The sequence below is a fragment of the Cricetulus griseus genome, chromosome 7, assembly GCF_003668045.3.
Source record: "Cricetulus griseus strain 17A/GY chromosome 7, alternate assembly CriGri-PICRH-1.0, whole genome shotgun sequence".
Taxonomy (NCBI): domain Eukaryota; kingdom Metazoa; phylum Chordata; class Mammalia; order Rodentia; family Cricetidae; genus Cricetulus; species Cricetulus griseus.
Window position 1 is genome coordinate 44,516,811 of NC_048600.1, and position 17,711 is coordinate 44,534,521.

The following is a 17,711-nucleotide window of genomic DNA, read 5'->3' on the forward strand; positions in this document are numbered from 1 at the left end:
CCATCATGCCTGGCTCCAAGGTGTTGTATTGAAGGACATGCTGGCAAGAGACTGCCAGAAGGTTCTGGAATGCTGCAACTATATATAAAGATGCCAAACTTCCCAACTCCTACACCATACTCAGATACCATCTCTGCTCCCTTAAAGATCACTGATTACAAGGTCAGCCTGATAACTTGGAAATTTTCTGAGGGCACAATGTCAAGGTGTCACAGTTTGCAATAAGGAGTCTTCCTAGGCCAGCGAATGACAGTATGGAGTTCAGCACTTCTACTTTCCAGCAATAATAAACTACCAGGGTTATATCTCACCAAAATTTCATCCACAGTGACTCACTAATTCTTAGTGCTTGGGATCTATTCAAACTGCCTATACCCTGTCTACAGACTAGAACTGACTATAAATACTACTGACTCTACTTCCTGCTAGAAGTAGCAGCACCATGTCAGAGAACACATATCCAGCCCTTCCTACCTTCCTCAGGCCTACAAGGCAGAATAAGTACATTCTTGTTTTCATGTCCAAAGATTGTGGCATGACAAAGAGGACAGCTCTGCCAGTCACTCAAAAAGTGATGAAGCCCAGAGCTCTATATCCCGAACCTTCTCATTTGTATATATAATGCATAGACAGGCAAGCAAGAGGAAAATGCAGCCTTATTGTCAAGTGACTAAAGGCTTCCTCTGGTCCAGACTTGGCTTCAAAAGGTTCAGGTGCAGGAACTAGGGACAACAGAGCAATAGGGTGATGCCCAGTTCAATGTGTGGTTCTGGCTCCTGCCCCTCCCACATTTGACTAATGTCATCTCTAATCAGTCAGCTCTCAAGCTGGTGATGCCCTGGATGAGACTTCCTTCTGATACTTGCTTTCTAATCTCCTGACTCAGACAGAGAAAATGGTAAAGAACCCACACTTAGCAGGGTTCTTCCTGATGCTTGAGCAAAACTAGCACCAAATCCTGAACTTGGGCCTAACAGGGACCTGTGGGGGTGGGGGGTTGGGGAGTTGTCTGTAGACATCATCCTATACTACATGAGGTGCAGGTACAGGGGCTAAGCAAGGGGCCCATCATTCTTCTCCTAAAAAAGTTGATTAATAATAGTACGTTCTAGAGGAGAGGTGTCCAGCTTTTTGACATTACTATAAATGCTGTCATCTACAAATGTGTTAGGCTGCATTCATAGCTATCTAAGGAACCATGTGGTCTATGGGCCAAAGGCTCGACATGCCTGTTTTAGAATACAAATGAAGAACACTAAGCTACTGCCCCAAGGGGAATATGAGCATATCTTATGTAGATCTTAGTTTTAGATCCCACAACTCATCTGGATTGACGCTACCAGATGATACATACACATTCAGGATAAACAGAAAATAAAGCAAAGAGTGTTGGGTGATACTTCTGATAGATGCTGTACATTTCCTCACAGGCCCTCCCACTGGCATCTATGTAGGGGGTGGGTTTAGATGGCAGATTAGAGCACCACTGAGTTAAACCTTGGTCAAGAGCCCGCCCTTTGGCTCAAACCCCACAATCTACATTATGCAAATAGCTATGAAAGCACTGTGAGCACTGATTGCCAAGTTTTCAAATATATTTTAATAAGTAGGAAAATTTGCAAAATTAGAATCCATAAAGAGCAAGGATAGACTGTATACAATCTTCCCGAGCTTCAGACACAGACCTGGGACTCAACAGAAGGCAACGCCTGCAGTTACAGCAGAAACCATATCCACCTTTATGCACATTTCTGCCCAGTATCTCTACCACTCCCTCTTCCTGCCCACCAGGCCCTGCCCACCCAACCCACCTACCTCCGCCCTGGCAGGCTGCTTTCTGTCTGGCCGCTACTCCCAACTTGCTGCATCTTGGATCTTTCAATGTGTTCCACGTAGGTCTGGATCATCTGTTAAGATGGGCTCCCTGTTAGTGTCTCCCACTGAACGCCCAATGCTATAGTTCAGCAGTGCTGTGCTTGGATAAAACAGCTCAGTTAAGGAACAAAAAAAATCCAAGGAACATGTGTTCCTTTGAGGAACATCTTTCTACCAAACAGTGAAGGCATTAGAAGAAGTGACCAAAGATCAGTAGCAATTGGTAAGTGCAGTCTTAGGAGTTAATACCTACTCTAATCCCATAAGCATGCCTACTAGCCTACCTCTGTGTGCCGCTGGTGTAGGGCATTGTATTCCTTCTTCATCTCCGATTCCCGTTCCTCCAATCGGGAAACTGGAAAATACGACCACTGTGTCAGCTGCACAGTACAAGCTCAGTACATGGCCTCTGACCTGTAACCAGACCCTGGCACATGGTTCAGCAGGGCAACACTTTGTGCTCAGAAAAGCTGCTTTACTGTTGTGCAGAGTTACTAGATGTAGATTATGATTGGCTGGTCAATATAAGTGGCATGTAGTATGTGCCACACATATGAGAACACTCAATCCTACTGTAAAGGAAACCAGGACAGGAGAACTTACAAAAGCATCTGTTCAGGACAATCAGAAGTTTCCAAAACATAGGCAAAACTTACAGCATGTGCCAAGGCTAGATGGAAGTGGGAACTCAGTGGCAGACGCTTGCCTAGAATGATGAACAAGGCCCTGGTTCCATCCCTAACACCCCTAAAACAAATGAATAACTAAATAAATATTTTTTAAAACATAAGAACTGAAAATCTCATGAAAAGAGACAAGATTCAAGTGAGTCACCTGAGGCCTGCTGAAGACTGACGGAACTCAGAAGTGTCTGAAATGAACAGCAACATTCCTTACATACATCAATCAATGCTGAACTTGTTTTCTCTAGGTTGCTAACAAAAACTGGGGACATCCACAATGGGCCCCTCTACTGTGGCATGTACCTGTCTAAAAAATACAACTGACTAATAAGCTAACTGGCAACACCAGCCAGGAAACCTGTCCGTGGGTCTTACTAATGTAGTCGGCTTGCCACTACCCTGTGTGCCTTGCTCTGTACCTCTGTCTGTGGAGCCCACTAAGTGACTAAGATGGATAAAACAAGGAAGGACATGTGAGACTTTCATGTCCTGGATCTTGGGTGGTATGGTCCTTCATCATTACCTCACTTTCTCCTAGCCTTCTGATGTCTTTTCTAAATTGACTCAACAAATTACATGGCTCCACATCTCATTTCAGACCATGCTGTGTTCTGTAACCTGAGAATGGGCTGCCAGGTGGTATCTGTGGAGGCTACTGCTGTTCATCCTGCATCTGCAAATCAGTAGTAATGTGGGGAACCCTTTCTGAAGCTTAGCCTGGGTATCAGCTTAAGACAAAGTCAGCTCCATTTTTCCTTGAAGGAGTCCAAAGCATGGACATCAGCACCCAACAACAAACAGAACCTAGGGACACCAGCACCCAACACACTAGACCCATAGACACTAGCACCCAATGCATATAAGACCTAGGGACACTAGTACACACCACACACGGAGCCTAAGAATACCAGCACCCGGTGTATAATGGGGCTCAGGGACACCAGAAACCAGCACATATGACCAGGGATACCAGCACCCAAAACAGACACCAACATCCAAAGCTTAAGACGACTCTATCTAGCACACATGTGACTTACAGATATCAGTACCCAACCACACACACATCACTTATACAATGGTACAGAACACATGTGTTATACACATCATTTATAGATAGATACTGGTGTACCATATGCATGATTTACACAAAATAAAACAGCACATGCTTAAGTGGCTGCCCAAGAAGCAAAAGTCTACCTATGTCAGGTATGTTCAAACTCAGCCTGTTTCTGCCCCAGGCTCTGTCTCTATATGTGTTTCTATATATGTCTGTCTATATATGTTTCTGGAAGGAACCAGTATTAGACCTCAGGACCTCCCTGTCGGTACTTGCTTGGATGTCTGTGCAGCTACGTCTGGTTGACAGCTTCCATTTGGCCCTCAGGCCTCATGCTGGCCTGAAGAATCATCACCTACTAATCTCAGTTGGTATTTTTTTCCTTTCTAAGAAAAAGGCCAGTAAGTTTTCACTCGTGAAACACTCCAATCAAAAGGAAAGTCACAGCACCTGTGTAAATATGAGGTTTATTGTACATGACCAAAATAGGCCTTTATGTTTACGTCCTGTTTGCAAATACTAGCATGTACAGAAGTGGCATGCCCACTGCTCACCCTCTGATTCTCAGCAGGGTGTTAAGTCTGACACACTAAGTCTCAGCCTTGGAATAGGTCAAACCCAATCTATTACGTCAGTATTTCTCTCTTCCCTAATTATATTTTAAATGTCACAAAGAAATGAAAGTAGCTGTTTTTCAAAGTAACCAAATAAAGTGGCAAATGTGTTTTAATCATTGAAATATTGAATCATAAAAAATACTGAAGCCGGGTGTGGTGGAACACACCTTTAATCCTAAGACTCGGGAGGCAGAGAGAGGCAGATCTCTGTGAGTTTGAGGCCAGCCTGCTCTATAGAGCTAGTTTTAGGGCTATACAGAAAAACCCTGTCTCAAAAATACCAAAAAACAAACAAAAACAGACTGAATAGATGGCTGTAGCAGCAACACTATAATTTAAGTATAGTTGTAAAGACTTACTTTTATTATTTTAAACCATGTATATTATATGTAGGAGTGGGGTGGGAGGGTTGTGCACATTAGTGCAGGTGCCTGAGGAGACTAGGAACATCAGATCTTCCTGGAGCTGGAGTACAGGCAGTTGTAAGCTGCCTCATGTGGGTGCTGGGAACCAAATCAGGTCCTCTGAAGAGCAGTACACACTCTCAATTAACTAACCAATCTCCAGCCCCTTAAGTACAGCTTTAGAAGTTAAAATAATTGTTTTTATAGGTTTGGGATGTGTGTGTGTGTATGTGTGTGTGTGTGTGTGTGTTTTTCAAGACAGGGTTTCTTTGTGTAATAGTCCTAGTTGTTCTGGAACTCACTCTGTAGACCAGGCTGGCTTTGAACTCACAGAGATCCACCTGCCTCTACCTTCTGAGTGCTGGGATTAAAGGTGTGTGCCACCACTGCCTGGCCTGTATTTTTTAATTTTTAAAAACATCTTTTTTACCTTTCCTACAGATCCCTTTAACCACAATTTGGGACTGGGGAAAGCCTGGTTTAACGTGTTGACCCTGACCTACTCTGAAGCTGAGGCTTAGAGGCTACTGTGCTGAGGAGGAAGGTTTGAAGTCAACAGTAGGGATGTGGCTAGTTATCTGCAAACAAGAAGCAAATCTAAAGGTAAAGGTCTCTCAGAAACTGTTACTAAAACAGTGGTAATCTTTAGTTTTACAAAGATCAGTCAGGAAGGCCATAGTGCTTTGTTCCTCAGAAGCACAGGAGGACGAGGGCAAGAGTGTTTTGTTATTTTATACTCAGATTACATAGTAAAGCAAAAGTGTGCTGTTTCACAAAGACTATTTCACAAAGGACTTGAAGGTGATTATGGAAATACAGTTGTATGATGACACAGAACAAACAATTGAGAATCAGGGTGAAATAAAGATAAGGTCACCACTCACCTTAGGCACCCATCCCCTTTAATCAATGACTTGTGTATCCTCCCAAGATCAGTCTTACAATACACATGCAGTTCCAACTCAGGGCCCCTGCCAGTCACTTACTCTGGTCTGCATAGTTTTTTGCCTTGAGCTCCAGCTGACGTGTCTGAAACTCATAATGTTCTACCTGGATCTGGAGTTCTTTCTTCTCTTGCTCCAAGGCATCTTCAAATTCAATAAATTTCTATGCATGGGAAAGACAAAGGGTCAGAAGGTGATAGTAGCCTTTCACACAACAAAGTACAAGTTCAAGAACCCAAGATTCCAGAAACACCTTGAGGCCAGTAGTGGGACCAAAGTAAGGATCTCCACTAGATCCTGGTTCCCTACCCTTTCATGCCGCCTTTCTCCATATGCAGAGAAACATTATAGATAATATGTTTCTGACAATAAGCAAGAGAACACCCCAAGAATGAGTGGAACCTTTGGCCAGCTAACACTATTCCTGATGGCCTGTGATTTCACATACCTTCACATACCTTCCCAGGGCCTCATATGTGTTAGGAAGGCCCATGATCACTTACATCAATAAATAAATAAATAAATAATGTTCAGAAATTTTCATAAGTTTTGAACACGAGGATCTACAAATGATGTGGCCACCTTGTATGCAATTGAATAGATTATCCCCGTCAGTAATAAACTTCTCATTGGCTGGGCAGTGGTGACACATACCTTTAATCCCAGCATTCAGGAGGCAGGCAGAGGCAAGCGGATCTCTCTGAGTGAGGACAGCCTGATCTACAGAGTTCCAGGACAGTCAAGTTCACACAGAGAACCCTGTCTCACAAAACCAAACAAATAAAAACAAACAAACAAAAAAACCCAACAACAACAATCAAACCTTTTTTGTTTGTTTGTTTTGTTTTTTTAAGACAGGGTTTCCCAGTAGCTATGGAGCAAGTCCTGGAACTCAATTTGTAGACCAAGCTGGCCTCAAACTCACAGAGATCCACCTGCCTCTGCCTCCCGAGTGCTGGGATTAAAGGTATGTGTCATCACCACCCTGCCCAATCAAAACTTCTAAATGAAGGAAAGGCAACTTTTTCTCCCCATCTCCATTTCATTATTTATCTCTGATTTTTATGAGTATGTGTGTGTGGGTATGTGTGTGTGGTTATGTGAACTTGTATGTCCCACATGCAGGCAGGATTCTAGGGCATCAGATCCCCCAGAACTGGAGTTACAGACAGTTGTAAGGGGACATGTGGGTTATGAGACTAGAAACTGGATCCTCTGGAAGAGCGGCCTGCGTTATTTTTTTTTAATTTATTTATTTATTGATGTATGTAGTTTTCTGTCTGCATGTTTGCCCGCATACCAGAAGAGAACACCAGATCTCATTATTGATGGTTGTCAGCCACCATGTGGTTGCTGGGAATTGAACTCAGGACCTTTGGAAGAGCAGTCAGTGCTCTTAACCTTTGAGCCATCTCTCCAGCCCTATTAATCTGCATTTCAATCACTCCTTAGTTCAACATTAGTCATTACTGAACTAAAAACTACCACCAACAGTCTTTGAAAAAGCCTAACCTGTTGAGTTTCTGAGTAAAATGATCATCATCAAACCAAGTGGAAAAAAAAAAAAAACACTCTGCAAAATGAAAGACACCCTAATTAGGCCCAAAGAGGAGTCACCACCCATGGTGCAGTCCTGGGTATGGACATTGCCTCTGAAGAGGGCCAAGCTAAGTGAGTGACACTGTGATAGATTCCTGGTGTGATTCCTACAGCAGAAAGGGTTGAGGAAGGATATAGTAGGAAATTACCAATACGGAGTCAGGTAGAAATATAAGGGTATTTAATAGGGAAAAGCCTTACTTACAGAGCGAACCAGCCAGCTGGTGGTAGTCTGTACAGCAAGAAGCAAAGAGAACCGAAACTGAAAACGCAGTCCCCCTACTCACTCTGACCACACCCTCACAAGTCTGCTCAGGTACCCCTGTAGCCAGCCCCTAAGAAGGCATGGCTACAGCTTCCCCTACAGAAGGAAGTAGAATTACTGAACAGGAAACTGTAATGTGACAAAAATTCCATCTGTAGGAAGCATAAATACCTGCTGGGCTTTAAAGGCAGAAAGGCTTCTCATAGGACATGAACATAAAGCTAACCTTGGACTTCAGGCCTTAGTTTCTGGACAGGGCCATGCTTCATGTAATAACCCACCTACACCCACCCCACAGCTGTCTGTCAGTCTGATGTCTCTCCTGCTGCAGCCTGTCCAAGGTCTTTGTGTTCGAGCACTGAGCTCCAATGATGGATAGAAGGATGACTCATCCTGTATAGCCAACTGAGAGTGGAAAACCCCAGAGGAGAGAGGAAGGAGCTGAGAGGAAAGAGACTGCAGCCAGAAGGAAGTCTACTCAGGATTAAGGACATTGCACTCTAGTAAGCTGAAGGAGGAATACCCCATAGCCAGCAAAATGCAGGGTTGTTTTTGGATGTATGTGCAGATATACAAACAATGAAAACAAGTGATTATGAATCAACTGGATACAATTACCACATGAAGAATAAATACATATATACTGGTCATCCTTTTTTAAAAGAATTTCAGAAAATGAGATTTCTCTTCCCATCTTACATATAAAATATAAAGTGAAGAAGTCAACTTTATAATCCTGTCAAACGTAAAAGCTGACATGGGAAGTCAACATTAAGGACTCTCAGGATGCAGAGTCCTAGCTATGCAATCTCTTATAGTGGAACTCATAGGGCTGTTACAGCTTTTCTAAACTAAGCATGCTTTATTGGGAAGGTGAACCTCTTCTCTCTCACAGTTCTGTAGCCCAGGTACGCCCATAGGAACACATGGGCGTAATCTATGAGAAGTGCATTATTTATAGGAGGGGAAAAAAGGGAATGAATTCCTAAAAGAAAAATGTGGTGTTATGTTGTTTATGATCTAATAAAGCCACCTGAGATCAGAATGCAAAACCAGCCACACTAGTTAGCTATAGAAGCTGGGCAGTGTTGATACACACTTTTAATCCCAGGACTCAGGAAACAGAGGCAGATGGATCTCTGTGAGTCCAAGACCACCCTGGGCTACACAAGTGAATCAGTCTAAAAGAGAAACAGAACTCATGCCTTTAATCCCAGCACCAGAAAGACATATAAGAAAGAAGCAAAGAGTTTCATGTGAGACGCAGTTTCCACTCACAAGGAAGACAGGATCTCCATTTCAGCCTTGGTAGAAGTAAGAGCTACTGGCTGGCTGCTTTGTTTTTCTGATCTTCAGCTTGAATCCCAGTATCTGTCTCTGGGTTTTTATTGTTCATACATAGGAAAATGCACCTTATTAGTCTTTTGTCTTAAGCAAGCAGATAAGCAAGGAGCTTGGGGCAACTTGGGCTTCTGAGACTGTGTCATCACCTCTGGCTACTTTTTGGTACTAAAGGGACACCTATATCCATTAAGTATTTATCCAAGGCTAGTTGGGACAGCAAACTCTATCATTAGATGTTCCTTTATGGCCAACTTTACATCTCCCACACTGTAGAACTATGTATGTCTGAAGCATAAGAGTGCAGGTCCTGAGTTGAGAGGCTGGAGTTACAGATGCTATCTTCAAGAACTACTAGGAAGCACAAGGAAGAACAGGGATTTTTTTTTTCCCAAGACAGGGTTTCTCTATGTAAAATCCCTGGCTGTAGACCAGGCTGGCCTTGAACTCACAGAGATCCACCTGCCTCTGCCTCCGAAGTGGTGGGATTAAAGGTGTGTGCCACCACTGCCCAGCTTGAACAGGGATATTCTTATATTCAAATATTAGATGTGAGTTAGTAATATGGCCATAGTTCAGGAATGTAACAAGTGTTTTTCATATTCATGTAAAAATACATCCATTTGAAATACCACAACAACTGATTAAATGCACTCTGATTTTTAGGACAAATAATCAAAGAAAAGAATAAAACTATAGCACAGAGGTGGTGGCAAATACCTTTAATTCCAGCACTCAGGAGGCGGAGGCAGGAGGATCTTTGAGTTTAAGGCCAATCTAGTCTACAGAGCAAGTTTCAGGACAGCCAGGGATACACAAAGAAACCCTGTCTCAAAAAACAAAACAAGGACAGGCTCCAAAGCCATGGATAGGCTCCAAAACCACAGTGAAACCCTGTCTCGAAAAACAAAAGAAACAAACAAACAAAAAAACAAAACAAAACCAAAACAAACCTGGGGAGGGAGGAGGCATACACCTGGTACTAAAGGCCAGCCTCAGCAAAATAATAACCTTGAGACTTGCCTAGGCTATACAAGTCCTTGTCTCAAAACAGAGACCAGAGAAATGGCTCAGTGGTTAAGAACACCAGCTGTGCTTGAAGAGTATCTGGGGGTTCAATTCCCAACACCAACATGGCTTACAACTATCTGTAACTCTAGTCCCAGGGGATTCTTTGCCCTCTTTTGGCCTCCCTAGTTACCAGGTACATATAGGCAGTTACACAGAAATACATGCAGATGAAACATCAGGACACATTAAAATGAATAAATTTAACAAACAAACCAATCCACCACAATAACAACAACAAAAAAGTATGGCAGTTCATACCTATAATCTAAGCCTTTGGAAGGCCAAGACAATAGTACTGCAAGTTCAAAGCCAGCCTAGGCTAGAAAATAAGAATGTCTCAAAAAACTAGGAAAAAGGTCTGAGTGTGGTGGCTCATGCTTCTAATCTCAATATTTGAGAGGCAGAGGAAGGCAGATCTCTGTAAGTTTGAGGCAAACCTGGTCTCCCTAATGAGTTCTTTAATATTTTATTTATTTATTATATATACAACATTCTGCTTCCGTGTATATCTGCACACTAGAAAAGGGCACCAGATCTCATAACGGATGGTTGTGAGCCACCATGTGGTTGCTGAGAATTGAACTCAGGACCTCTGGAAGAGCAGTCAGTGCTCTTAAACTCTGAGCCATCTCTCCAGCCCCTCCCTAATGAGTTCTATGCCAGCCAGTGTATACTAACCCATCCAGTGCCAAATAGTGAAACCCAGTCTCCAAAAAACCAAACAAATAAACAATAACAAAACAAAAAGAAAGCAGGGAGGAGAAAGGAGGTAAGAAAAATAAAGCTAAAACTAAAATCTAAGTGTCTTACTTCATGAAAATCTTCCTTGGGGTGGGGGTTGAAGGAAGATGCCCTTTTCAGGAAATCTTTATCCTCTGCAGCCCTTTCCCTAGTTTGGGCTGGTTTGTTTCTTCCTAAAAAATACCTATTTAATGTTTAGTATAGTGTGCTGTGCATGCACTTCTGAGTGCAGGTGCCCAGAGAGTGTAGAAAACAGTATCAGATCCCCTGGAGCTAGAGTTAGAGGTGGCTGTAACCTGTCCAATATGGGTGCTGGGAACTGAACTTGGGTCTTGGCAAGAGCAGTCTGTGGTCTTAACTAGTGAGCCATCTCTACAGCCCCTTCAGCTGGGTTAAGCTTCCTAATCTGGTCTGGCTTTACCCACATTTTGATGTGATGACCTACTAGGGAGATGTTATAATGCCTCAGTTGACACAGGTCCTTGTTTCAAGAAACAGCCATTTTAAGGTCAGGGAGATGGCTCTGTGGGTAAAAGCACTATTCATAAAAGCCTGACAACCTGAGTTTGATCCCTGTAACCCACAAATACACTGGATATTGTGGTATGCATCTTAGATGAGATGTTAGACAAAGACAGGACAATCTCCTAGAAGCTCTTGGGCTAGCTGGCCTGAATATGCAGGACAGCAGCAAAAATAAGAGACCCATCCCCAACAAGGTAGATGGCGAGAATCATCTCTGAAAAAATGGTCTCTGACCTCCACATGCATGCTTGTGGCATGCAGTTGTTTACTTCATACAAATCTCATTCATTCACTCACACACACACAAAAACAAAAACAAAAACAAAACCCTTAAAAAATGGCAGCTTTCTAAATATGAGCCAGGCAGAGCTATGGCTAAGTGTGTGTTTACAGGAGTGTGTGCTTTTCTGGGTATTAGCTGAGAGGAAAGAAGGGAAAGAAAAACGCTAGCTAAGACAGAATGGGACAGGAGCCCAAATGAGGCAGAGAATGGAAGGGGTGACACTTAGAATCCATAGGATACCTAGGAGGCTTAGTGAGAAAGGTTGCTCCAAACATTTTCAAAATAGGCACAGCTTTGAATCTGGCCCTGCTGGTTTCAGGTATCTGTCAGATAAACATCGCCAAATGGAGGAGCATCCTTAAGGATAGAGTCATGTCACATTTAACTTGTTATCCCCCAAATCTCTTGTCTATAACAGGCATTCATTGTGTCACAGGAAACAACCTCAGCAAACCTCAAAATCATGAAGCTCAGTGAAAAGCCAGACAAGTCTATAATCTGCATAAGTTCTACAAGATGAAAGCTAAAAGGAAGAAGAGGCAGAGAAAAACAGAGAACATGATCTGGGAGAAGCCTAGAACAGTGGGCAAGACTTCAGGAGCTTACATGAGTGTTGAAAATCAAAAGGAACACTAAGCATATACAGTCAGTGTGTGTCAATGAAATCTCGATAAGGGAGTTAACCTCTACCCCACAAAAACAAAAGACTAAAGGATGATGAGCTAAGAGCAAAGATTCAATCTTGTGTCCAATATCACAGCTGATTCCAGGCACTAGGGATTTTCCCAGCAGTCCTCTTTCCAGCCCAGTGAGAATTCATCACCTCCTGGGCTGTTTCCTAGACAGCTAGCACCCCTCCTCCATATTCACACGGTATTTTCTTCTATCCCATCTCCTATACAACTGCTTAGATAGATCCCTCTAACTGGAAAATGTCCACTGAAAAATATAAACCTATGGTTTGTTTTGTTTTGCCTTGTCTTGTTTTTGGTTTTTCAAGATACGATTTCTCTGTGTAACAGTCCTGGCTGTCCTGGAACTCACTTCGTAGACTGGGCGGACCTCAAACTCACAGAAATTCACATACCTCTGTCTCCCCAGTGCTGGGATTCAAGGTGTGTGCCACCACGCCTGGCACAATCCTATGTTTTAAGTACTTTCCTTTCTTGTTTGATGCTAACTTAAAAAAAAAATATTGGTCACCTGCTCTTATATGAAGTCAACTCAGCCAGACTGCTCACACAGACTGGTATGGTTGTCCTGGCCACACGTGTTTCAGTTCAAGTTACAAAGAATGAAAAGCAGAGGCCGAATGTGTGGCTCAGTGGTAGAGAACCTGCCTACCATGCTTTGAGGTTCTGTTTTCCATTTCCAGCACTTCCACAGTTCCATGAGTCACAGTGAAAATGCTCAAAGGCCACTATACCCAGTAGCTACTGAACTGGATAGTATAAAATGGGGCAGCCCATTGTCACAGGAAGTTTGTATGGCAGAATGGTTGCTCCAAAGACAGTCCTTGGGCCTGAGGAACTGAAGCATCTGTGTGGAGATATGTGCACAGAAACAAGTTGGCTTTCTTTCCCATCTCTTTGAGAGTACAGCTTGGAAAAAGAGAATGATTCTAAACTAGCCAAGAGATACTAAACTCTTTAGAGCTGGTACATGATGGGGAATATTCATGCTCTCTTCAGTACACCATCAGATGCTAGAAGTGTGTGTGTGTGTGGGGAGGGTACGATGACAGTGGCAGAAGTGGCCTGATAAACCTTTCCAGGCTGAAGTGACAGAAGCAGCACTTGGGAAGGTGGGAGGGCATGAGGGTGAAAGAACAGGCCACTTCTCACTTAAACTAGGAATTTGAGAAAAGGGTATCATTCTGGGTCTTGTGCCCTTTCAAGGTACCATCTTTCACATGACCAGGATGTTACAACCTTAGTAGCTCAGGCTTGCTTTCTAAAGAAGATGGATCTGGTTACCAGGTCACATGAAAGCCAGACCAAGGCACTCCCTGAAAAGTGACAGACCTAAGTGGTCATCATGTATCAAGGTTGCCAACAGCAGAAAATGAGAAACCGCTCCAAATATAGGAGACTGCAGGGACACTGCAGGAGTCTTGAAGAGGCCTTCGAAGGGTGATGGAGCAACATGGAAGAAAGCGCACATTTGGGACTCTGGGTGAAGACTATTATTTTTGTATGTTTCCTGTGTATTATTTCAAAACAAATAATCTACAAATCTAGAATTTGGAAAAACTGACCTCTATTATAGGTCTTCAGTCCTGTTGTCTGAGCTGCCACAGTGGTCCAGAGTCACCTTGGGTTTCTGACACAGCAGATATCACAATAACACAGAGCAGAGCCATCAGTCTAGTCCTGTGTTCTCTCTGGTTGCACATAGTTTCTGTACCTATTTGCTTCCATCTTTTAGAGAACCTTGGAACAAGGGTGTCACTTAGGTGGAAGAGCACTTCCTACCACAAGCAGGAAACAATTCTTTTTTCCTCCTGGTGACTCCAGCACTGCTATACTGGAAAAACTTACAGAGGCAAAGAGGAAAGGCAGCTCTGACTACCACAGATTAACAGCTTCATCTATAAAAACAATATTAGGAGTCAGGGGGTGTGGCTCAGCATTCAAGGGGGCTTGGGTTTAATCTTTCAGTATATTAGGAAACAACCGCTTTTAATGTGACTGAAGAAACCACAAGTTGAGGCTGGAAAGATAGCTGGATGTTCTTCCAGAGGACCTGGGTTCAATCCCAGCATCCACAGGACCGCTCACAACTGTCTGTAACTCCAGTTCCAGAGAATCTGGTACCCTCACACTAACAACCATTCAGGCAAAACACCAATGCACATAAAAATAAATAAAATATTTAAAAAAAGGAGTCCAAGCAGTGGTGAATTTACTATTTGTAATATGAAAATAAAAACACAAATTCCTAATTTAATGAATCAATTCACTTATGAAAGGTTCTATTCATTGACTAGGTTTGGTGTACAGGTATCCCCCTGCCCCCACTTAACCCCATACAATGTTTTGTTTTGTTTTGTTTTTCCTTGGTTTTTTGAGACAGGGTTTCTCTGTGTAGCTTTGGAGCCTATCCTGGCACTCGCTCTGGAGACCATGCTGGCCTCGAACTCACAGAGATCTGCCTGCCTCTGTCTCCCGAATGCTGGGATTAAAGATATGTGCCACCACCGCCTGGCACAAATATTTTTCTGTGAACTATTATTCTTGTTTAACTAGAAAAAAATAAATCTTGGATCAAACTCTTCCATTTGGATTCGTTGTGTAGAAGCAAACGCCGCATCATCAGTAAATATCCAAAGGACCCACCTGAGTCGCTTGAGATGAGCTATAGAAGGCTTCCTAGCACATTCTTTATCGTTAGAAGACTAAGGAAGTAGTAACACTAATATTGTCTTTCAAACATAATTTTTCTTCCTATTATCTAAGGGCTTGCCTATTGCAAGGAAAAAGGCTAGCCCTTTTCTAATCCTTCTTCCAATGGGAAAGGATGTTGGGATAAAAACACTGTTAGTATCTTACCAATCAGTAACAACGCAACAGATTACAAGGCCCAAACCATGCCATCCACGGCTGAATACCGTCCCTGAAACTACATTAGGGACCCTGTTCTCACTGCTAAATCTACCTTGCCACAATTGTCTTTCTGGGACACCAATGGCCAACATCCCACTCACTTTATAAGACAGCTACAACTGAAGGTCTGAGAGAGGCTGGGTAAGGTATGTGGTCCCTGAGGGTAGGATGGCCAGACAGGCATCTGCAAACTCTACAGCTGAGTCCCTCCTCCCAGGTCCTGAGCTCTAGAGAATGAACCACCTGGTATCAGGATAAGAAGTACAGGACTAAGATGTTTAAGAATTTTTAAAAAGCCTGCAGTGTGGTGGTACCACATGTCTTTAATCCCAGCACTCAGGAGGCAGAGGAAGGCAGATCCTTGTGAGTTAGAAGTCACCATGGTTATAGGACAGCAAGGGCTACCTAGAGAAACTCTGTCTTGAAAAACAAACAAACAAACAAACAAAAAATCTTGAAGATTTTGTCTTCTCCAAAGGCTGCCAGCAGCTCAGGTTACCCACCTCTAAGACTAAACAAGCAAAGTGCCTAGGACAGCACTCTCCTGCACCATGACAAGTCTGCATCCAGTGATGCATAACTCCTGGCATATCACACCCATCTGATCGTAAGTCCCTGTCCAGAAAAGGAAGCTGGCCAGCAGTACACAGTAGTTTGTGGGGTTTTGTTGTTGATTGTTTTTAACAGAACCACCCACTCCAATCCACAAAATATCTAGAATGCCATCAGTGTTTAGTTGCTCTTTAGTTTTAACCTCACTGGTGGTTCCTTCAAGGGCATACTGTGGGCATTGAACAACAGCTTCCCCTAGCCAGCCCAGCATCTGTTTACTTCTTGCTTTGCTCAACTTAAAGAGCTGGGTCTTGGCAGTGAGTGCCTCCCTCTGCAAGCCACATGCACACTCACAGCTTAGTCCAGCTTGTGATTAAGTTGGAGGGCAGAGACATCTTCCCCAGGAACAGTGTTGACACCACATGGAGCAGGTGCCTATTCCAGGCAGAGCCCATTTTTAAATTACAAGGTTTTAACTCAGCCTTACAGCTGTCCACCTTCATTTTCTCCTTTTCCTCCACATCAGTGATCATGACTATGTAAGTACAGGGGCAAGGGAAAAAATACCCAAATTCTCTGTCAAAGCATCAAAAGTCTCTAGAATTCAAGACCATGGACAGTGACTTCAGGCACAAGTCTCAGCTCCAGGGTTGGGCTACAAGGACAGAACACTGCAGACTTCTGGGGAACTGCCCCACTATGCAGCAATATGACCCCAAAGGTAAAGCCCAGGGGCTGGTGCCAAAGTCTACCCTGTAATTTGGCCTGTCCTTTTGTCAGTGGTCAGTGTGTGACCTTGGTCTAGCCCAGACACTTTCTGGAGCCAGTAACCACCTCAGTAAAAGGTCTGTGTTCGCCCTGGGCCCTCCGCACATCCTTAGAGCATTTAAATCCCCTATGTTGAGAACTTGAGCAAGCCAAGCAAGTGTTGCCTGCGCATCCCAATTCTGAAACAGCAGCATCTCAACAGTCAAGAGTAAAGTAAAAACACAGTAAGTAGGAATAATTCAATATAAACAATATAAACCGGGACAGGGGGCCATTGATTTAAGAAGCCAACATACCAAAATGTCTCTTAACTTCAGTAGTAGTTTCTAAGACTGTGTCAACTTCACTAAAATGGAATTTAACTTCATATAAGGAGCCACTTCCCACCATAAACCTAAGAGCATTTACTCCCAGAATAGTAGAATTTCTGGGCTTTGCGATCATATAAGGCAACTTGCTCAAAGGACTGAAGGATTAAAAACTCAGAGACAGCAGGCGGCAGCCAAGGTCAGAGGAGAGCAGGAATGGGGGAGCCCCTGTCTCCCGGGCTCTGCACAGGCTGGGCTATGGGTCCAAACTGGACAGAGAAAGCGGCACTTCCATCGGCAGCATTCTGCCGCCTGGGCCGGGCTGGCTGCACCCCGCTACCCACCCCGTGCCCCTCCGCGGCGGCCGGGGCCCACGCACCTCCTCGGCCTGTTTGCGCAGCGCCTTCTCGCGCTCGTATTGCGTGAGCAGCTGCTCGTTGTCCTCGCGTAGGAGCTCCAACTCCACCTCGTGCTCCTGGTTCTCGCTCAGCACCGAGTCCAGGTTCTCCAGCACGTTCACCACCAGCGGCATGAGCTCCTTGACCACCTCCTCGTCATAGCAGTGGATGAGGCGCTCGAACTCACGGTAGATGGAGCCCGCCAGGCCCGACACACGCTCCGACATAACCGAGCCCGAGCAATAGTCGTCTTGGTACACCACCACACCTCCACCCTCGTCCATCTGGATCTCCATCATCGCGGCGACCGCCGCCGCCGCCAGCGCGGCTCGTTCCTGTGCCCGAGTCCACGGGCCGCTATCACCTCAGGCAGCCGCCACCTTAGGATGCGCCGCCGCCCAGGCCGCGCCCGTCACTCCCTTGCCGGAAGTCCCGCCTAGCCGCGGGGGTGGAGCCTCGTCCTGCCCCGCCCTGGGTCGTGACCCCTGACGCCAGAAGAAACGCGGATGGGAAGTTCCGGTCGCGAAGCCGGTGGTGTTTGTGTAGCTCTTTGGGGCTGGAAACATGTGGTTGAGTCTGTGTCTCTGTCTTCGGGCTTTGGTAATATACTCTAGCCGGCCTCGACATGTGTCGTGTGCCGTTTCTGGATGTTTCTTAGTTCATAGCAGTGGTTCA

At 44.3% G+C, this 17,711-nt stretch overlaps 1 protein-coding gene across 18 annotated transcripts in view; it reads right to left on the bottom strand.

Moving 5' to 3' along the window:
* The window catches only part of Mapk8ip3 (mitogen-activated protein kinase 8 interacting protein 3), a 42,357-nt gene extending 24,896 nt beyond the window's left edge, over positions 1 to 17,461 (bottom strand). For 13 of the 18 annotated variants that reach the window (XM_035447707.1, XM_027424997.1, XM_027424992.1 and 10 more), the window contains exons 1-4: positions 17,018 to 17,460; positions 5,623 to 5,743; positions 2,160 to 2,230; positions 1,816 to 1,907 (exon numbers count right to left, since the gene is read on the bottom strand). In XM_035447707.1, coding sequence (XP_035303598.1) covers positions 1,816 to 1,907; positions 2,160 to 2,230; positions 5,623 to 5,743; positions 17,018 to 17,335 — 602 coding nt within the window. In that variant the 5' untranslated portion in view covers positions 17,336 to 17,460. Of the gene's footprint in view, positions 1 to 1,815; positions 1,908 to 2,159; positions 2,231 to 5,622; positions 5,744 to 17,017 lie in introns of all 18 variants that reach the window. The other 5 variants (XM_027425005.1, XM_027424985.1, XM_027424986.1 and 2 more) reach the window with 1 other exon arrangement.
* Positions 17,462 to 17,711: the final 250 nt, after the last annotated feature.